This window comes from Sardina pilchardus, chromosome 2 (genome assembly GCF_963854185.1).
Source record: "Sardina pilchardus chromosome 2, fSarPil1.1, whole genome shotgun sequence".
In the NCBI taxonomy this organism is placed as follows: Eukaryota; Metazoa; Chordata; class Actinopteri; order Clupeiformes; family Clupeidae; genus Sardina; species Sardina pilchardus.
Window position 1 is genome coordinate 21249419 of NC_084995.1, and position 22058 is coordinate 21271476.

The 22058-nt window shown below is 41.8% G+C and overlaps 3 protein-coding genes across 3 annotated transcripts; 2 read left to right on the forward strand and 1 right to left on the reverse strand.

The window, feature by feature from the left end:
* The first annotated feature begins 837 nt into the window (after positions 1-837).
* Positions 838-10045, forward strand: vwa11 (von Willebrand factor A domain containing 11). Its single transcript, XM_062551531.1, has 15 exons — positions 838-846; positions 2785-2976; positions 3269-3547; positions 3710-3803; positions 4964-5150; positions 5380-5549; positions 5947-6059; positions 6293-6409; positions 6505-6684; positions 6955-7087; positions 7345-7497; positions 7888-8156; positions 8431-8564; positions 9199-9358; positions 9595-10045. The coding sequence occupies exons 1-15, from the start codon at positions 838-840 to the stop codon at positions 10021-10023; spliced, it is 2619 nt and encodes an 872-aa protein (XP_062407515.1). The 3' UTR covers positions 10024-10045.
* A 792-nt stretch (positions 10046-10837) lies between these two features.
* On the reverse strand, positions 10838-15038 carry LOC134066276 (uncharacterized). Its single transcript, XM_062521561.1, has 4 exons — positions 14601-15038; positions 13950-14089; positions 13710-13815; positions 10838-13594 (listed from the first exon to the last, which is right to left on the reverse strand). The coding sequence occupies exons 1-4, from the start codon at positions 14866-14868 to the stop codon at positions 11334-11336; spliced, it is 2775 nt and encodes a 924-aa protein (XP_062377545.1). The 5' UTR covers positions 14869-15038; the 3' UTR covers positions 10838-11333.
* Positions 15039-15520: 482 nt separating this feature from the next.
* si:ch73-109d9.2 (uncharacterized protein LOC565042 homolog) lies at positions 15521-21528 on the forward strand. Its single transcript, XM_062521573.1, has 4 exons — positions 15521-16413; positions 18160-18284; positions 18397-18496; positions 19952-21528. The coding sequence occupies exons 1-4, from the start codon at positions 16137-16139 to the stop codon at positions 21121-21123; spliced, it is 1674 nt and encodes a 557-aa protein (XP_062377557.1). The 5' UTR covers positions 15521-16136; the 3' UTR covers positions 21124-21528.
* The last annotated feature ends 530 nt before the right edge of the window (positions 21529-22058 follow it).

The window sequence follows — 22058 nt, forward strand, 5'->3', positions numbered from 1 at the left end:
CTTAATCGTCAGTATTATTCAGAAAAACCTGACATCCAGTTCAGAACAAAATATTGATGTAGGACAGGGCTATTCAATTAGTTTGTAATAGGGGCCAGTTCATGAAAAGTATCACAACTGAGGGGCCGGAGAAATACCGCTTGAAAGTGCTATGAGTAATCACGTTCAAATGTAGATACAATAAACTACAACAGCACCAATATAGGTGTTCAAATGTTGCATTTTGTAAATGCATAATATCGGTTTTTTGGTGGTTATTTGTGTTTTGGTAATATTTCTGCCACAGGCCCAGACTACCACAGTGGTAGGCCAACATTGGGAAGGTGACACTGGATCTATATTGCTAATATGTTGCATTTTGTAAAAGAATAATATAGTTTTTTAGTGGTTATTTTGTTGTAGGCCTATTTGTGTTTTGGGAATATTTCTGTCACAGGCCCAGACTACCACAGTAGTAGGCATTGGGAAGGTGACTGGCTCTACATTGCTAATAATATGCTAGGTCCATACAATTTCCAATGGGTACAAACAGGTTTCAAACAGTGTTCAAATTAAATAAATGTGCGTAATCGGTCGCATATTTAACTATTCTCAACATACGTGTACATTTAACGTCCCCACCATTTAAATAGGATGAACGTGTTCCCAAATGTTACTTACAGTGGACTTGACATCAAGGCGATGGATGTGTAAGTTTCACACTGAAACTATTTGCGTGGTGAAACCCGTTAAAATGTCAGTAGCTTATATACTCCAACGCAGTGGCAAATTTACGTTGAAACTAAGCTAAAATGGAACTTATGTTCAACTCATTCTAAACGTCAACGTTACGTGCAAATGGCTCAGGTGCAGTGGCTGCAGGACTTCAGAGCGAGTGAGAGCATGCAACAGAACTGATGCCACCAAAGTTAAACTTTTAAACCGACTCCTATTTGCTCCAATAGCTACATTACGAGTGGTGAATGTTTTCGCGAGGATCTGCTTGGACTGGAGAGGCACACTACCGGTGAGATTTCATGCATAAAAAATGCTCCATGCTTTGAGGAAAATAACTTGGATTTGGCGCACGTCAACATGTTTGTGACGCTGCGTAAAAACGAAGCAAGGCACAAGTAACGTCTTTGCATAATACCCAGTAACACAGTAGCCTACAACGGCAACGCACCACACGGAACCTTATTTATAGGCGTTACTCGCAGTGTAGCCTATCGCTGTACCTCCCTTATCGTGTTTTCCACCAGCTATTTACGTCTCTACCGAATATAAGGATTTGCTTATATAACATCAGCCAACACTTCAAGGGCCACTACAAAGTATCTCGGGGGCCGGATCCGGCCCGCGGGCCGCTAATTGAAGAGCCCTGATGTAGGATGTTGGGCTGTGAGGTAAAGGCTTAATGCAAAAAAGAGTGTTCAACATATAATAATGTAAATGGTAAGTTCAAGTGTAAGTAAGTGTAAGATTATTTTAGCACGAGGAAGACCTTTTTTTCACATTTCAGTGACAAATTTCTCGAAATAATGTGTGATAGTGACATGGACGAGCCAATTATTATTTGACCATAATACTTTTTTTTTGATAACTATGCCAAAATCCCTTTCTCATTTGCAGAACAGAAGCAAAACAAAAGCAAAACTCTTTTGTGGTCCTTATTTAACTTCAGAGTGCTAGGATGTGTAAATAAGTAAATGCTATTCAAGGGAAACAATGGCGGAATGAATTTCTCATGCCCCCTCATCCCAGAGTGTTTGCCTACTCCAGTTTGGTCTAGGAAAATCAGTATTCAAAAGCCAACACAACTCCATGGCACCTCAAACACTCACTCAGTTTGAGTGAGTCCAGTGTGTTTTCCTTCTTTTGTGATACTGTGTTACTAGTAACACTATTTTAGGCTGGGTGAACCCTGCCTGACCTGCCGGCGAATTTGGATTTCGCCTGGCAGCTCAGGCTGCAAACCTGCACATCTATCTCCCTTTCTTCTTGTCCAGAACCTTTGGGTCTAATCACAAACTACCTTTTCCAAAAGATTGTTGGTCTGATTGGTTTAAGGACTATCCAAACGTACAGAGTCATTTGAACAATGCCCATCTATCACGCCTCTTGTGCAGTAGAAATAAAGCTCAGACTCCCCATACTAATGTTCAATCTTAAAAGATTGAGCTTAGTATGGTGATAGCCAGACTAACACTATTTAGCAGCAACAATCATGCTAATCGAGCTCCTTTAAATTTGTGTTATTATTTGGACTCATTGATGTTAAAATCCTTTTTGTGGCGCTATTCAGTGTGTCTAAAGTGAGCTGACTTTGCCTGTTTGCTGCGTGAGACTGAACTAGCTTGCATTTTATGGTTTTCTATATGGTAATAGTTTTGTTCAAATAAACATATCTTAAATATTAAGCATAAATATTTTTAAGTAGGCTATACATAAAATGAAATGAAATGGAATTTGATAAATGTAAAATGCCTATCAAAAAATCATACTGATCTGCTATCACACATCTGGATAATCTCTATTGAAGTAAAACACATTTAAGTAAAAAATCATGGGTGAATGGACTATTTTTGTGATTATGAAGTGCTCACTAGCATAGATTTGAACACATTTTAAAGCAATAAGCAGTTAGTGTGTATAAAAGGAAATAGAACAACTTTTACTTCCATTCATGAAAAATGGGAGTGAAAGCAAAATACTTTTTCCTGCAGCCTATGATTGTGAAGAGTCGGACACTTCTGTGGTTGAAGCCATGATTGTGATGACACGTTTGTTCCCCTGTGCCTGTAGATGGTGATGATGACGTCTGCCTGCTGTACAGCTGTCCTCGTGCTGGTGCTGTGTGGGGTGGCTCAGGCCTTTATGCCGGTTAGTGGGGGCACCAACACCCACGCCACCATCACAGGAAATGCAGTGCTCAGTAAAATCACCGAGGTGTGCCGGGCTGTGGCGGAATCTGAGGGCAGAGAGTTCAATCCTACGGTGAGATCCCTCGGTCTGTGTGTGTGTGTCTGTGTTTTGACATGTATGCATGCAGCAAGTGTGTGTGTGGGCATGCATGTGTGTGTGTGTGTGTGTGTGTGTGTGTGTGTGTGCAAATAAATTACTAAGAATTGTGTATGAGTCTATGTCTGTTTTTGTGCATGACTCTCTTGCTGAATGTCTCTGTTGTGAATGATTCAGTGATGATGTCTGGTGTGTGAGTGTAGCCTGCGTCAGTCTACGTCAGAATGTGTGTGTGTCTGCTCGCCCCTGACTCCTTGTGAATCTTTAGGGTTCGTCGGCAGAGGAGCTGCTGAGAGCGTGTCTAGGCACGGCCACCGGAGAAGTGTCAGCAGCAAAGTTCCGCACGGCGCTCAACCAGATCTACATGCAGAACGGCCTCGTGGACCGCGACTTAGCCAACAGCCCGGCCCACCATTTCAGCAACGAGGCCTTCGCCCAGGCCCGCGCTCTCATTACTGAGGGAACCGTCAGCGTAAAGGCCAATGTCCGCAAGGGGAACTTCCAGGCAGCAAGAGAGACCCTAGGACGAGCCTGCCACACTTTACAAGTAAGGAGAGAGAGAGAGAGAGAGAGAGAGAGAGCGAGAGCGAGACTGAGAGAGCAAAAAATCACAAAACACATAAAATAACATTGGATCACACATGAACAAAGGTTGCAAAAACGTTTTTTTTTAACAACTTCTAGCTTACTTGCTTATCTCCATTTGCAGGATTTTTACAGCCACAGTAATTGGGTGGAGCTGGGCAACAGAGGTCCCTACATGAACCTCCTCCGACCAGACCTTCCCATTGACAATGTTGCAGGTACATTGTTAAAGGGATATGGCGTATCAGTGAAACATGTTCACATACATGAACACCATGAGAAAGTCATAAACTACATGATAAAGACTGGGATTTTCCCTCACTAGAGTGATTCAGTTATCATTTAGTCAAGATGGCCCTAGCTGACAAGCCTTGCTGTAGGTGGATCCTCTAACCTTAAAAGCTAACACCCTACTGATCATATGACCAGGGTACAGCTCAGAGAAATGAACAGTGCTTCCATCAGCATACTCATAATACTGTATGTGTGTGTGTGTGTGTGTGTGTGTGTGTGGTAACAGATATCGATACTCCTACGTGTAATGACTGTGCCAGTGGTACATGTCCAAATCCTCTCTTGCCTGACATCCTGACTCAGAAGAAACTTACCTCAGGATACATGGGTCTGGTCTCTGCTACCAAACCAAAAGGTACCTCTCACACACATATGGGCCAAATGGCTAGACACATGACAAAAATATTAATTTAAAGGGGTGTAACGATACACAAAAATCATGGTTCGGTGTATACCTTCGCTTTGAAGTCACGGTTCGGTACCATAAGCCCGTAGGTGCCACTAATCTAAAATTCACTGACAATATTGCTGATGCCCAACGGGAATAGCATTTTGAAAAGATGTTTTTCATTAATTGACTCAACTGAAAGGGTTCTGCCACTTAATGTTTGTGTGATAACTCCAATTTGAAACATGGTCAGCAAATAAAAGGCCTGTTAAACTGAAATTACTGTTAAACTGAAATTACGTTAAAGACATAATTTGGTGCATTCGATACACATCTGTATTAAGCCTAACATACTGTACCTAAAAAGTTAAGTACACATTTGCAAACCTTTACATCCCTATTCATCTGTCAATTTGATTCATTTCATTTGTAGAGTAAAATTATGAAAAATAATACAAAATTAAACCAAATTAAAATATCTAATGTCAGCAGTAATTATTTTTTTGTGAGATTTCTGATAATAGCTTGTAAGATTTGTAACTTTTATAACTGGCACTCCAACTGGACAGCGAGTTGATATCAACCTCAAAATATGTAAAAGTCATTAGTCTGTACAACACCCTTTATGAGTGACTCATGACTTGTGCAATATGGTTATCAGCGTGGGTGGACTGATAATGGTCCTTTTGCTGATAGGTAAATGTAGTCATGGAGGGGCATCAGACATGACCAGCACCGAGATACCTCGCGGAGGCATCAGCAAGGACGAGCGCAGAGCAGACAATGCAGCGCTACATGACGCTGCTGTAGCCGTGGCAACTCAGGCCACTCTAGCACTCCTGGAGGACATCCGGGGAGCTGCGGGCAACAAAGAGTTCCTGCGGTAAGAGGGACATGACCATGGTGGTGTCCATAACAACCTGGCCAGTGTTTGATGCTATTATATACATGTGGAATAATCATAACAGACTGAATCTATACAAATGAATCCAAACCCATATTCCTCCCAGACAACCTCATTTTTAAAATATTAGCTTTTGGTTTGACAAAGTGACAACATTTAACATCTCACTGCTGCTCTATGTCCCTCTGTCTTTCCCTTGCTGTCTCAGATTAATGGGTATTGCCCGCTCGTCTGTCCTCTGTTTCGTGATTGACACCACTGGCAGCATGGCTGACGACATTGCTGAGGCAAAGAGGGTTGCCAGTAACATCATTGACAGCAAGAAGGGCACAGTCGACGAGCCCTCTGAATACATCCTTGTCCAGTTTAATGACCCCAGTAAGGACTCATCTTTGCCTGTCCTTCAGGACCCAATCCAACTTCTCCTTATAGTCAAATGGCAATGTCCAAATGCAATGTACACTTGAAAATTCTATATGCCTGTATAATTACTACATGACAGATTTTTACAATACAATTTTTTTTAAAACAATGCAACACTGCATTGCTGCAAAAGTAGAATTACTCCAAAGATTGAAATCTTGAGCAATTAAAATGTGTCAAATAGGCTATACATACTGTATATGACAAAAAATGTATAATGTAACATTTGTCAGTGCTAATGCATTTCCGTCTGTGTCTGTCTGTGCATATGTCTGTTGATCTATATGTCTGCTTGTCTATCTGTCTGTTTCTCTCTGTGTGTTATTGTGTGCACATATGTACATTCCTACAGAATTTGGCCCTTTGGTTAGGACGACAGACCCTGATGTGATGAAAAATCAGATTGCTGCTCTTAGTGCCAATGGAGGAGGGGACATACCAGAGATGTGTCTCTCTGGACTTGAGGTACAGACTGGACATGGGCAGCACAGAGAGAAAATAAACAACCGTTATATCATCTAGATCAAATAAGCAAGAGTAATGTCATGATACTATTTAAAACAGGCTAAATATATTGGTTAATACATAATACTAAATACATAATAAATACATACATACAAAATAAATACATAAATTCCAGTTATGGGTTATTTCTCATCTTTGTTTCTTTTCCTCACTCTTGTCCATTTCTGGTGTAGCTGGCTCTGACTGGTGCACCTCCCTCCTCCCAAATCTACATCTTCACTGATGCACCTGCCAAAGACATGCACTTGGAAAAGACCATCATTGCCCTGATCCGCAGTTCAAAGTCAACAGTAAGCTTTCCTGATTCAGGTCTTTCTACGGAATGCATGCACACTCACAAACACATACTGTACTGACACTCTTCTCCATCCTTCTCCCTGTCCAGGTGAACATTTTCATGACACCCTCAAAGAGGAGCTCTAAGTACTCTGGGCGCTACCCTCGGGCAGATTTCCGTGTGTACTATGATATGGCACTGGCCTCTGGTGGACAAGCCGTTGAAGTGTCCAAGAGCAGCCTGCCTGAGGCCACGGAGATCATTGTTGACTCCTCCACATCTGCGCTGGTAAGCCGAGGAGTTCCCCCTTCCCTGTGATCAAGTCAATATTCTAATGCTCAATTTGACGGCTGAATGAAAGTACTGAATAAGAAAGCAGCCAGTAAACTATCTAATCGTAACATCCAGAGCAAATAAATTCTTTTAAAAACGTATATGAGTTACTGTAATGGCAAATCTTTGCCTAAGATCAAGAGTTTGTACAATACTGTCAAAATAATTAAGTCCTCTGTTCACATGGCGTTAATGATCCTCTTTGCTTGTTTGATTGTGTTTCAGGTGACAATTCTGCAGAGGGCCAGGAACCCAGGCAAAATAGAGACCTTTCCCTTCCTGCTGGACGAGTCTGTCTCCAATGTGACCTTGTACATCACTGGGACTGCAGTAGCGTTCACTCTACAAAACCCCACAGGCAAGACAAAAACAATGCATTTGTTGAGTCTATATAAAGACTGTAAGCCAGATGCAACTCTAGAAACATTGTGACATGCTGGATTAAATGGATTACAGTCAAATATACTTTCTCACGTGGATACAGTACATGAATAATGAAACGCTCGTTGTATTTTGTAATCATGTAAATAATTGGCTGTTGAGCTCAGCCTTTTGATATAGCAGTTGTTTTGATAGCAGACTGTGGCTTTAAATGATCTCTCTGTCTCGTCATAGGTGTGTCTCAGAGTTCTACAGAGACCACTGGACCTCTGGGAACGATTAATACCGTGGGCAATCTGAAACGAGTCAGGCTCACCACCCTAAACCAGACAGGATTATGGGAAATCCGCATGAACAGTGGGAATGCCTACACTGTCAAGGTCACCGGTGGGTTTCATTCAACAGCTGTGTTTACTCGTTATCTCCCCCCACTGTCAATGCTTTATAGTGAGAAAGGGAGAAATCACAAGTCACAAGAGAAGCCATACATATCTATGTTATTTGCTTTGTATGTGTGTAGGTTATGTGTTATGCATCTACAGTGTACTTTCTTTCATCCGCAGGTCAGAGTTCGATCACTTTTGTTTATGATTTTGTGGAGACATTCAAAGGGCCTCACCCAGGTTATGGAGTCATTGATGGGCGCCCACTGGCCGGTAGGATGCTTCAACACCACCACTCAGTTTTGTGACATTATCAGAGAGCAGCACTTGGAACAGGATTCACTTTTTTTCCCTCTCTTCTCTTCCACCTCCTGTTCACCAATGCTCCTGTCAGGCTCGCCAACCAAACTACTGCTGACCCTCACTGGCCGACACGGACCCGAGAGTCTGAAGGTGATGGAAGCGGCACTGGTGGAGGTGTCTGGCTCAGGTGTGGCCAATGGAACAGTGGAGGACATGGGAGGTGGCAACTTCCTGGTGTCCATCAACAGTGCCCCGGCAGGCGAGTTTGTGGTTCTTCTGAAGGGGAAGGATGCGTCCACCTCTAGCCGATTCCAGAGGCAGTCCACCACACAGATGTCTGTGACTCCCGTGTCAGTCAAGGTATGTGGAATTTGCTCTGCATAAAATGGGAATAATAGGTTTGTGCTGTTTACATGACCATCTGCCGTACCTGAAAAAGTCTATAATGAGGAATCATTATGTTGAAAAAGCTTACATGTTGTGCATCATTAAGCTACTGCCTATCTAAAATACACTATTATGTCCTGAATGAGTGACCAGACACAACGTCTATCTGAAGTTCACACTGTCCTGACACATTGAAAATCACTCATCTTTGAGCGCATCTTTATCATACATGTTGTCTGTACTGCAGGTTGTAGCTGACAGCAGTATGGAGCCAGGAAAATCACTTGACATACCATTCACCATCAGCACCAGTGTGCCGCGGACCAAGTTCAACATCCGTGCAAGAAATGACAAAAATTTTGTCATGAAGTACCCTAACAGGTATTACATGCAACAAGTTAGCATAATAACGATAATAACATGCTCAGTATTCTTACATAAAGTCCACAAGCCAACGGGTGTGATTTAACATCAATTTTTTGACATTTCTCACCCTCCTCTTTACTTTGCAGCCCATTCATAATGGCATGAGTAAATTGGGTATTTGGCTCTTACGTACCTGTAGGTTTGTTCCATTCAGGAAAAACTGGTTCAACCACCCAAAACACATTTTTTCTGAAAGCATAACCTCAGATGTGTACTAGCATGGGTTGTGACCCACCCTTCCCTTTACTTTGCTGGCCTTCCATAACACGGGTATTAGTAAATCAAGCCTATGACTGATACATTTTAGCTGTACCATAAACTGGGCTGTCATTTCCCACCCTCTTCAGAGCTTACTGCCCATGCATAATAATCATCATTAGCCTATTTGTCAAAGTATCATCTTTGGATTTACAAGATTCTTAATGGCAAGCATTACTTCACAAGCTTCATTCCCCATCATGTGATTCACAAGGCAATAAGCCTTTTTTGCGATATGGAACTAAGTGTTAGTAGTGTGAATTTGGTTGCTTGTCCGTGACCGGCAGTTAGTCAATGAGGCCATATTTATATAGTCTTTCTATATTTACAGCATTGTCAGTGGGAGCAGATCCACAGCTGATGGGACCTTGACCATCACTGCCCCGTCCAACACTGCTTCAGGCACTGACATCACACTGACCATTGATGTCGAGTCTGCTGGAACCTCTGACTCAAACTACGCCGTTGTGCGGCTCTCTGTGATCAAAAAGGTGACAATTGCACAGTGAACAGTCGTCTTTTACAAAGGCTTTTGTTGACCATCGACTTTGAGAGATTATATACCAGTAGTAATTAAACTGTAAAATAAATGTTTTGAAATCTGATTAGTTTGCAACACTCATTGCAACAACATTAAAAATGGCATACTGTACCCAAGCACTGTGAACATATTGCCATTGTAGTGACACTGAAAACTGACGCTTTGGCTTTTGTCATTCTCCAAAAGGTTACAGATTTCACGCCACCAGAATGCAATATGTTCAACATCAACAACAGTTGCCCAACTGACTGCAGAAACGCTTCATGGCATGCCACTGTTAATATGACGGATGGCAATGGTACCGGAGTTGAGAAGGTCTGGATCCAGGAGGGCGACGTTTTTCACTCTGCAAATGAGACTGAGCATGGCGGCATAACAGTGATCCAGTACTTCTGCCAAATTTCCTGCTGCACTCCCAACCTGAAGGTGTCGGTCACGGACAAGGAGGGCAACGTTGGCACGTGCTTCCATTCCATCAGGCCAATTACCACACCAGCCCCCTTCACCACGCCCAACGGCGGACCACCCTCCCTTGGTATGGCAACGCCACTGTGGATTTGCCTGCTACTCTCTGCCACTGCCATGATCCGAGATTTAGCTCCACTCTCGCTTTAAAATTGGCATATGATTGGGAGCAAGAAAGGGGATGGTTTCATATGGTTCAAATTGAATACTTTGTGCACGTTGCACCTTTTGGCAGGTGCAGGACAAATGGAACTAGCTTCAATATAAATAATGTAATGTCCGCAACACTCTTAATTTAATGGGGGTTTTTTTGCCTGATGAAGACCCACTAGGGTCGAAATGTTGCTTGTTTTTTTTTACATTAAATGGGAGCTAAAAGCAGTGTTGTTGACATTACATTCTTTTTTTTTTATCAAATTGAATACTGCCACTAACTAGTAAAGGTGTGACTTTTAATGCTCAGAGCAGAGGTTGATTTAGTAATGCTACCATCTTGGCATTACATATTTAAGGTGGAGGGTCAGTGAATAACATCTGCATAGTTCATTGAATTACCATTAATTTAATGCACTAACTCATTAAACAGTATGTACAATCAAAGTTTATGTAAGAATGTTACAATTCTGTTTCTGGGATTTAGTATATACTAAATACTAACTATTTGTATATACTTACTTGCTATTTAATGATATTTTATCCCATGTTATTACAATTAATAAATTAAGACTGCTAATGCCACATAAGTTTGATTATTTGAAGATGTGCAAAACCTTAATACAACACATTGGAATAAAATGATTTTGTCTGCTTTACTCAATATGGCTGAAGGCACACTGACTGACTGATTACATTACATTACATTTGGCTGACACTTTTTAACCAAAGCGACTTACAACATGGACCATGATACCATGAGTGCAAATAAATGATTTGATGTCTTTAGAAAAGGTATAAAAGACTGGTATACAGAGGTCTTCAATGTTTATTTTTCAAGTAACACAAGCAGCAATCTCAAAATGAGCAAGCTTTCATATTTCATATAGCAACACAAGTTATTGCAAATGCCTTTCGCAATTCTGTCATCAAAAATTAACTCGGAAATCTCTCAAAAATAGTACACTCTTAAAATCGAATGCGTTGCCCCTATCTGAACACAGAGATGTGTTAAAAACCAATGCTAGTTGAGTTGTTTTCAATGCAAGTTGTGTTATTTTCAACACATTTTGTGTAACAAATAATAAAAAAGGAAAACTATCTGGACACAAAGATGTGTTAAAAAAGACACAAGTTGTGTTATTTTCAACACATTTCTTTTAAGAGTGCATTGTTTGACAACACAGACAATGACTGCACATCACATTAAATTTCATACATCAGTTAGCAATCCCTTACTTAACAGACTGATCTAAGTTCAAACTTCCAGTGTAAACAAAAGCCACCGCCTGTGCACACTGCAAAGGCTACTGATCTGCGACGTGCTGTGTGTTGAGGTGTTTCTTGAGGTGTGCCGACTGAGTGAACCTCTTGCCACAGACTTTGCATTCGTACGGCTTCTCCCCGGTATGAATGCGCTTGTGCCTCTTGAAATTGCCAAGGTCCACGAATCCTTTGCCACAGGTCGGGCAGCTGTACCGCTTCTCTCCTCTGTGCCCCTGCATATGCATATTCAGCGCCATTCGGTGTTTGAACTTCTTGCCGCACTGCGCGCAGCTGTAGGGCTTCTCCCCCGTGTGCATGCGCATGTGAGTGGCGCGGTCAGCCTTGGCCAAGAAGCGCTTGCCGCAGACCTTGCAAGGGAAGGGCTTCTCGCCCGTGTGGATGAGCTGGTGCTTGGTCAGAGTGAAGTGGTAAACAAAGCTTTTGCCGCACTCGGGGCACTGGTGCTGCTTCTCGTCGGCGTGGATCTGGACGTGCCGGTTCAGGCCCCTCACGCTAGGGAACGCTTTGCCACATTTGTCGCACGAGAACGGACGTTCCCCCGTGTGGAGCCTTGCGTGGTTCTCTAGCGCTGAGGCGTTGCTGAGGACCCGGCCACAGACCTCACACTGGTTCTTGCGTCCTTGAGACTTGCCCAAACTTTTCTGATCGATCTCCTGGTCATCCTTTACTGAGTCATTGTTTTGAAAAGTTGTGTCATTTTGAATGGCCATGTCTTCTTCTCTCTGATATATGGGCCCATCACTTGAGAGCTCCTGCAGGTTCAATTTGGGTTTGGATTCTTCTGAAACATCCAGGCTATGGCTCTCTGACTCCAATTGTCTTGTGTTAGCCCGGTTGGATTCTTGACAAGTCTTGACATGTGATCGTAGTCTCAAAAGGACAGAATCGCTGTGCCCTTGTCCTTCTTTTGTGTCATCATTTTTGATATTGGTGGAAGTTCCATCACTTTGGTGTGCTGAGCCTGAGACACTAAGGAGACTTGAACATGCGGGCAAGTTCCTGTACTGTCTGTTTAAATTCACATTTGACATCGAGTGAGGCTGTCCTGACAGTGAGATGGATCTTGAGTGGCCTGAAGAGAACTGGTCAGAAGCCATGCAGGGTGTCTGAAGGGCAATGCCTGGTTGGGCTAGTGGTGCACGTTGCTGGGAACTCACAGAGGACAAATGCTCCGACATCATACTGGTCTGGTCAAACATGGAAGGTGGGTGCAATGTTGTCAAGGTAGGTTCTTCCAGGTCATACATTGGGTCCAGGGAAGCATAGAGACTCTCTAATGGATAGGACAATGGGACTTGAGAGGTTTCATGTGCTGACTGAAAAGACTGGGATGGAGGTGAAGTTAGAAGTTGGTGTGATGGGAAAGAGGATCTAGTTGCTGGTATTGGAGCTGAAGTTGAATTCTGGAGTAAAGCAACAAGTGGCATATTTGAGCCCATTTGGCAGGTGGAAGAATTTTGATCTAATGGAAGTGAAGGTATGTTAGATGGAACCTGGCATGGAGCAGAAGTTACGGTTGGTGGACCAAGGTGCATCATTGATGACTGGAATGGGCTCATACCTGCTGGAAACAAGCCCTGGCCTGCTGAAGCAACAATGTTTGGTTGTGAATTAGGGAACGGTGTCATTTGGGGCAAAAACTGAAATGGGTGAGCTTGTTGCTGTGATACTGGCACCTGAGTTGGCTTACATTGTACTTGGCCTTGCGAGACAGAGTGACCGACAAGCGAGTGATGAGACTGTGCTGGAGGATTTGTAATATTAGCCCCTTGATTTGAGAGCAACCCTGGTAGTAACCCTGGAATTTGAGCAGGGAGAAGAGGGACCTGAGCAGGTGGAGCCGATTTAAGGGATCGCAGAGAAGGGAGAGTGGGAGCTTTAGAGACAGGCTGTGGAGCTGACTGTATCCTAACCTGGGAGGTCTGAGTCAGCACCTTACTTTGTGTGCACATAGACAGCGGCGTTGGAATTAGAGCCTGAGACTGCACTATACTGCCCTTGGGAAGTTCACGAGGTTGGGGGAGTTGGGCAGCAATACGCGTCGTAGCAGATGTGCAGAGAGCTTGCATCTTTGTGTTAGATGTTGGAGCAGGTAATTTAGCGTTTTCTTGTAATATTTTTCCCTGATTAACTCCTTGATTGCTTCTAGTTTGAACCTCAGAAGTGCTTATCCTGTGCTTTTCTGTTTCCACTCTTACACCTGATGAAGTAGATTCTGAAGTAGCTTTTCCAGAAAGGCTTTCCTCTGTCGTCTTTCTACGAAGCCCAGAGGAGAGAAACACTAAAAAAAGAGTGGTTGGGATGAATGTAAGTGAAAAAGCAGGTGAAATCTGGAGGAAATAATGACAATATTGAGTCAACAAATTTAAGCTGAGAATTCACACGTATGTTCTCACCTTCTGGTGGAATGTCCTTTATGTGTTGCCTCCGGATAAGCTTTGCCTCTCCATCTTCTTGCTTTAGCAAAAAATATCCAGTGCTGTTGTCATCTAAGTCAAACTCCTGTGACACACACAGAGAGAGAGAGAGAGAGAGACAGAGAGATTTACAAAAACACAAAAATGTATGAAACAAAACCACAGTGAGCACAGACCACAACTGCAAAATGGGGGAAAGGACTAGTAATAAGCAGTGACCTCTTGCTTGACAAGGACCAGTGCCAACTGGCGGTTTTCCTCCTCTGAGAGACTTGGGCACAGGTTTTGAAATGTGCTCCTATCATCATCTTCACGTTGAGGACACGGGCTGCAGGATCTCTCCACCACGGTTGGCCTGACTGACACGGAAAGATCACACTTCATTTTACATATTCACTGAAACAACCGTCAATAAGCTGAGTAGGCTTTGGAATATTTTATATAATCTATTCAGATCAAAGAATAAACACACATTTATTTCCATATGCTACACATAATTTATGTGATGGCCTATAAAAGCATAGCCTAATGTTACACAATTTGTTTACCTAGGTCTAATGAATACATACAAATGTATGTTTATAAATCAGTAAACACTTTTTCACATTTTCCTCTTTGTAGCCTATAGGTCTCTGCACCTTGCAGGCTATGGGGACACACATTGTTTACATAGGGTAGCCTAGCCTGCCACATGTGTATTCTTAAGCCAAGTAAAAAGTGCCCTCTCAGAACCAGTGACCATTAACCTAGGCCTACATAGACAAACTTAATTTTGTTATTCTTTGGAGAAGGACGGAAATATCCATGGGGTCTGAACCTGCATGAACCAGGAAATAGAGAGAAACAATAATTCACCGGCTCACAACTTACCACACTGCACACCGATGTCACGTTTGTGAGAATTGTCTTTTGGAATGGGGATGTAGTTATTTCCTGAGTCCGTACATGGTCGTGACTTTTCAAATAAATTAAGCTTATCATTTAAGTTACCGTTCTCTTTCCGGATTCGAACTATTTCTACTTTTAGTTCCTGGACTGAATTCTCGAAGAGTTGCATCGTCTCAAAAACAACGTTACGCAGTAGCTTCTCCACAACAGTTGTAAACTGACGTTGAAAGTCTCCATGATTTGACATCATAATAATTTAACAAAGAGTTCTTCGCATAGACCGTATAAGTATTCACCATCCAGAGTAGGCTAGGCGGTAAACGAAAGTATTCTTGGGTTGGCTATGCTGCTCAACGTGCGCAACTGGCTTCTTGCCCTCAGGTTCACCGTCGTTGACGTTCTCTAGGCTAGTAGGATAAAGATCAATGTTCACTTCCGCACGCCACACACAGTGAACGTCTGAAACTGTGTAACTGACAGCCTAGTGTGCATTTTAAGCCTGATGCGGAAATGAAATGTGATGTTTGGGAGAGAAAGTTGTTGGCTAGAAAAGATGAGGACGTTTTAGGCTATTCATCTGCTCAAGTAGCCTGGTAAAAAACATAGTCTGCCAAGTGAGGCAACATTTCCACATTGCTTTTAACTAAGTCACCACAAGCAATCTGGATTTGTCGTTGGTGTCCCAAAGTTGACTAAGTTATCTACACTTTAGATACATGCTTGAAATGTGGTGAACAGACGCATCATACAGCTTTTATTCGAACAAATCAGCCGAATAATCATTCAGAAAATAATTCCGTTGCATGCTCGGCTATGTTGTGGTAGCCTGCTTTAAAAAGAAGATAAAACACTCTTAATTGTGTCTAAGTCTGAGCTGATAAATTAACAAGCAAACAAATCAAATGCGTTGCAACCAGAAGCGAAGCAAATACGCACAAACAATGAGTGGTACAAATTGTCCAGTCGCCCGACCCGTACATATGTTTCCGGAAATTCAGCGTGCTTTAAGGGTGAAGTTGGACTTCTTATTTTCCTGCTAATGAATCTGATCTTTTACATAGTTATGTGGTCATGTGAATTGCTCTATTTTGCCATATAGTTGTCTCTTCAGCATCGTCTCCCAAAGACACCCACGCTATTTGTCTCGGAAATGGGAATCGTTGTGTAGCGAGTTGAATGTTGATTGTATTTGGAAAACTCCTTACGTTACGTGGCTATCTAGCGACCGTGTGTAGCCTATAATTTCCTTGACGTTTGGGTGATTTGAATAGTTCCAAATGGTGCCATAACTCCATCATTTAAGCAATGCTTTCAAATTAAGCCGTAGAGCCTGCCTCCGTTGTGGCGATGATGTTTCACCTATACCCCTCCTGAATCGATTTTTAAGATGTGGTACCCAGTTCAATAACCTCGCAGGAAATAGTTAGTGCAATCTACCACTAAATTGACAGCTTTTTGGTTGTGTGCAGTTGTACACTTACAACGTTGAAAGGGAGTGTTTTCGTTTTGCGAGCCAGGATGTCTGAGGCGATACTGACCTTTCAGTCTCAGTTATCTGGGGTAATGGAGACTGTTTTTAAAGCAGCAATGTTTGAGATAACAAGGCTTGTAGAGGACAGTTTCTTAGAGGAAGTGTCCCGAAACAGAGAACAGGTAGAGTCCCTTAAGAAGCGACTACAGTTGTCTGAGAGTAGACGTAAAGACCGCGAGAACGTACGCCGGATGAGGTGTGTAAACTGCGGGAAGACTGGATCTACCGAGAACCCTGTTGAAAGGAACTTGATAACACAGACTAGTAAGTTATCGGACACCCAATACAATATTCGTCTTGCTGTCTAAAATAGAGCCTAGTTGTGCATTAACCTACGGGTCATTCCACCTCAATTCAACGGATTTTAGAGAAAATTTCTGCTTGACCATCTCAGATTTGCTTCAAACTTTTACCATCTAAAGAGTAACCATTTAAACTAACTTAGCCAAAATATTAGATTGGTATACCTAATACATCCAGAGAAAAACATTTTTGAACAAGGTACCCCCCTTCTGATTTTTGGCACATTGGCGCCCTCATCTAAATCTGCAGCAAAGTTCAGATGTCATTATCTCAAAAAGTTTTCAAGCTAAAGACTTCAAATTTTCTGTGAATAATGATTTCTACGTATAGATTCCACATATTCATTGGTAAGCCGTATGTGTTGACACTGACTGTGTTTCAATCTTGTGAAATCAGAAGAAAAATTGCAGATTTTTTTCACATCCCCACATTGGGTGCCCCATTACACAATTTACAAACAAAATGTTTGGCAAATGGTTATGTCTCTCTACAGAAATGTTTAAGCTGTTTTTGAAAAAGTAATTAAGAGGTGTCTATATTGCTTTTTTGTTGGAAGTATTGTAACACAAAACTGAAAAATAATCAATTTGGATGATATTGTATCTCCCCATTACAGAGGTATGACAAGCTATACCAATGAATTGAGCACATCTCCAGAAAGAGTATGGAATGGGCTTTCAGACAGCGAAATTTCAAGATGGTATTATGGCTATGGTTATTGAAATGTTATTTTTTTAAATATTGGTCTACTATAACAGCACATTGCTGATATCACTAAATAGTGACATCTAGTGGCATTAAATAGTGGCAGCAGCAATTTATTTAGGAAATACAGGAAATATTTTATTAGTTCATCACCCAGCAAGTAAATGAAAAAATAAATGTTTAACAGAATAAGACATAAACATCTGATACTTAGGAATAAGACAAGGATTATGAAATCATGAAATAATAGTACAAAAACAACACTAATTGTTGTAATAGACCAACATTTAAAAAAAATAAATTTAAATAACTGCAGCCATAATACCATCTTGAAATTTCACAGTCTGAAAGCCCATTTCATACTCTTTCTGGAGATGTGTTCAATTCATTGGTATAGCTTGTCATACCTCTGTAATGGGGAGATACAATATCATCCAAATTGATTATTTTTCAGTTTTGTGTTACAATACTTCCAACAAAAAAGCAATATAGACACCTCTTAATTACTTTTTCAAAGACAGCTTAAACACTTCTGTAGAGAGACATAACCATTTGCCAAACATTTTGTTTATAAATTGTGTAATGGTGCACCCAATGTGGGGGTTTGAAAAAAATCTGCAATTTTTCTTCTGATTTCACAAGATTGAAACACAGTCAGTATCAACACATACGGCCTACGAATTAATATGTGGAACCTATACGTAGCAATCATTATTCACAGAAAATTTTAAGTCTTTAGCTTGAAAACTTTTTGAGATAATGACATCTGAACTTTGCTGCAGATTTAGATGAGGGCGCCAATGTGTCAAAAATCAGAAGGGGGGTACCATGTTCAAAAATGTTTTTCTCTGGATGTATTAGGTATACCAATCTAATATTTTGGCTAAGTTAGTTTAAATGGTTACTCTTTAGGTGGTAAAATTTTGAAGGAAATCTGAGATGGTCAAGCAGAAGGCATTTGTTGAATTGAGGTGGAATGACCCCTACGTTAACTTGTCTCAGATAGAGGTGGTGGGCTGAAGCAAGAGGAGGTCCAAGAAGATGAGTGGAACAGTTGTGGCAGCACGAGAGATGGTTCTACCAATGCAGAGCAAGAACCAACATCAGATTCCAGTTGTGTGACTGTGGTGTGTATAATTCCTCAGCTGTAACATGGGCTGTATCTTTGTCTTTATATTTATTGTACTTGAATGACAGAATTCAGTTACTCCATAAAATAGGATTCATTCATGTTCACAGGATAATGCCACCAGCAGGGTTAAGGTATATTCACAACCCAAAGAGGAGAGTCTACGCAGTTTGCAGGAGCATCCTGACAAGTGGAGTTTGTGCATGGAAGGTGAGTGTTAAAGGACAATTTTGGCAATTTCACAAATAGATCTGTGTTTCCTGAGGTCACCGAATACCAGAGCTTGTTGATCACTGGGGTACAGAGCTAGAGTTCAGTAGAGTGACAGTCGCAGGTGCTGGTTCAGGTGCGGAGAGACCTGTAACGCCTCCCGGAGGTGAGTGGCGTGAACAGTTTGTGGTTGCAGTGAGAACAGAGAGTCTTTGATGATGCTGCGTGCCTTACAGAGGCATCACTTATAGCCTATATTACACATTATATTCATATTTATTGGAGTTCATAATTACAGGTAGCCTAAACATTTTGTTATTTGATTATTTCATATTGATTTTTTCCCTTTTTAACGCTCATCTCTAATGTCATGATTACATTGTATTGGTGGTCTAACTAGGTGCCTTTCACATTAAGGAGAGTCTTTTGTGTCCGTAGGCTTAGGCCATTTCTTGGAAAGTAGGGGTATATAAGCATATGAGGATGTATGTCATAATATTTGCCATGTCATTAGTTAAAATAAATATTGAAACGCCCAACTAGTGAACCTTTTTTGGATGGTCATGCAATGTTAATTTCTGGTGAGCACTGCACAAATGACAAGCAAACATGACGTGAGGTAACTGGATAGCTAGAAGAAACTAGGCTATTTTCAGATGTAAAAGTTTGCCAATAGTTGCGTAGCCTGTTACTCACATGTAATTTAAAAACAATAGAGAATTAACTTTATTTCATTGCCTAGGTTAGAGACACAGACTTTAGAGATGCAAGTCAGCAGATCAGCTATTATTATTTCTTCACATCAAAGCAGAAGAGGAACACAACAAGTTTACCCAGTGGCTGTTCCCGCTGTTGACCTGCATGGAGTTTTTTCCTTCTCATGCCCTGATGATTCTGCTTCATCTTTTCATCAGCAATATAACTCCCTCTCACTAACTAGTGGGAGGCGAGGGGCCTGTTGGTATGAAGCAGTTATTTGTACACACATATGTAAAAGAGGAGCCAGAATTATAACAGAATAGCAAGAAAAGATTACAAAAGTAAAAAAAAAAAAAAAAAAAAAAAAAAGGTTCAGGTAACAGGGCATGAAATAGTTTTTTATTTATTTTTTTAAATCTTGAATGTGCAGTCTGTGATTTAGGTCCTTCAGATAATTTCTGTCTAATTCAGTGAATTGCTACCCATGGTTGCTACCTGTTTGTTCCTTGTGTGCTCTGAAGACTGCAGTGTTTGTACGCAAACATAGTGGTTTGGCCATAAACAGCTCTAGGCTATCAGCATGTTGCCTCACGAGTGTGGAAATTAGGGCTGTAATTTAATTGATGGTTGAGTTAAAATACCTACAACGGTTTGCTAACCTAAAACAAATAGGATATTGCAACTTTAGCAATATTCATATTGGTCATAAAGCAAATGCAAGAGGGACCTAACACATTTTCATCAATGTCATTCCAGAAGAAGAGATTTTGCATTCATCAGACAGTAAATGTGGCCGCGAAGAGCATCTCCAACAGTGCCAGGAAGAATGGGACACTGAATTAGAGATCCAGTCTCAAGGCCCTGGCCCAGATCGGGAAGCAGAGAACCTGCAAGGATTGCCGTACAGATCCCGATACAGTATGGATGAGCTTGGCGGCTTTGATGCATCTTATAGCAGCCAGGTCCTAGACATGGGTGACCTTGATGGATTGGCGAATCCATCTCCCACGAGAGAGGATGGTGCTCTCAGCTACAGCACACCTCAGGCCCACCTCCCTGCTGACTTGGGTGTAATGGTAGAGGGTACTCGGCGCACACATGGGTCTGGCACACTTAAGGGGAGGAAAGGCACTGCCAGGGGGACTCATGGACGACCCCCTGCTAATCCGTCGTGTGGAAACACTGTCTCAGCTGACCTCAACTGTTTCCTGATCAATGAGGATGGGTACCTGGAGGACCCCAGTGCTATATACCAAAACAATGGGGAAGCAGAACGGCGGGAGCATGGAGTCCTTCCCAGCGGTTCATCACTGGACAATCGTGAACAAATGTACGCAGGAGACCCCTTCAGTCACACACCCCTGACATCAACTGATGGCCTGGTTCAACGTAGTAGTAGGGAAGAGAGACTACACACTTGCAGTCAGTGTCTGATTAACTTTCCTGATGCCAGGTCCCTCAAGGCACACATGCAGTCCCACCGTACTGGGTCTTCTAGTCGTTACTCCTGTAATCAGTGTGGGAAGTCCTTCACACAAGCCTGCAACCTTAAAGTCCATCAGCGTATCCATCAAGGAGAAGGCCTTCATCTGTGTAGCCACTGTGGCAAAGGCTTCTCCTCCTTCACTGACCTCCAGAAACACCACTGCAGCCATGCCGTCGACAAGCCATATTGCTGCTCGCTCTGCGGCAACAAGTTCAGCCGTCTGTGGAACCTGAAGCTGCACCGGCGTATCCACACCCAGGAGAAGCCACACTGCTGCACACTGTGTGACAAAAGCTTCACCCGAGCAGACATATTAAAGGTCCATTACCGGACGCACACGGGAGAGAGGCCGTATTGTTGCACAGTGTGCGGCCTCAGCTTCAAACGCTTGGACCATCTAAAGTCACATCAGCGCAAACACAGGCCTGACCTCAGGAACTAAGATTTAAAACAAGAACTGCTGTTTGGAATAAGTAAGTAGAGCATATGATGGGACCACATAAAAAAAGTAATCATTGATATAGGGGTTCCATATCCTAGTTGTATTTCTAGTTATTTACTGATGTTGCCTGTGTATTATTCTCTTGTTCAATTTTGTCATTTAAGAGCAATGTTTTTGTGTCTGTACTCTATTTCATTTGTTTATTACCATCACCAGTGTTATTACCAGTGTTTGTAACTTTTGAATATCCATTGTATAAATCTTGTAAGGAGATTTAAGGTAAGGTTTTTTTATTTTGTATTTAAAAAGGTCTGATGTTGAATTACTGTGCATAAGGTAAAATTACATTGTACTTATTTTACTTTTGTTAATGTGAAGACTTTATTAAAAACCAATGTTATTGGCCTCATATGTATATGATTTCCATTCCAACACTAGATCATCCTGGTGGGGTGGGGTCATACCACTAATCTTGTACAGACACTCTCCTATGTACCATTGCCTGGAGGCCCGTAAGTTGCTGCAGGTTTCAGCTGAGGATAGCCACTTAACGTAATGACAGCAGAAATTAAACAAATTAACATAATAGGGTTTACTATATTGTGTCCTACTATATTGTGTACAGTTGATGCAGCAGTATACCCCTTTTTTCTCTTAGCCAGACAAAACTGAGTTTCGCTGCCACTGAGGGAATTTAGATCTGCGAACATCATCATGGATGCATTATGGCATATCCATATCAGTGAATGATAATCTTTAAATCGAGGCAAACTGAGCTGGATTACTGTTTTGAATAAAATATTTTAGGTCTACGCCTGATTAATAACAGCAATGCCATTAAGATCAAAATACACTTTGCTTTGTCTAAAAATAATTTAAAAAAAACATCATTAATTTGCCCATGTATCAGCAGTAGGATACCACAGATAAACTAA

Bases quoted from the DNA above. Each gene is read 5' to 3' on its own strand.
- vwa11 (XM_062551531.1), top strand. The intron at 5,151-5,379 runs GTAAGAGGGACA...TTGCTGTCTCAG, and splicing joins GGCAACAAAGAGTTCCTGCG to ATTAATGGGTATTGCCCGCT. The intron at 8,157-8,430 runs GTATGTGGAATT...TCTGTACTGCAG, and splicing joins TGACTCCCGTGTCAGTCAAG to GTTGTAGCTGACAGCAGTAT.
- LOC134066276 (XM_062521561.1), bottom strand. From the start codon at position 14,868: ATGATGTCAAATCATGGAGACTTTCAACGTCAGTTTACAACTGTTGTG. The intron at 13,816-13,949 runs GTCACTGCTTAT...TGTGTGTCACAG, and splicing joins TGGTCCTTGTCAAGCAAGAG to GAGTTTGACTTAGATGACAA. The intron at 13,595-13,709 runs GTGAGAACATAC...CTCTTTTTTTAG, and splicing joins AAAGGACATTCCACCAGAAG to TGTTTCTCTCCTCTGGGCTT.
- si:ch73-109d9.2 (XM_062521573.1), top strand. From the start codon at position 16,137: ATGTCTGAGGCGATACTGACCTTTCAGTCTCAGTTATCTGGGGTAATG. The intron at 16,414-18,159 runs GTAAGTTATCGG...AACTTGTCTCAG, and splicing joins GAACTTGATAACACAGACTA to ATAGAGGTGGTGGGCTGAAG. The intron at 18,285-18,396 runs GTGTGTATAATT...TCATGTTCACAG, and splicing joins ATTCCAGTTGTGTGACTGTG to GATAATGCCACCAGCAGGGT.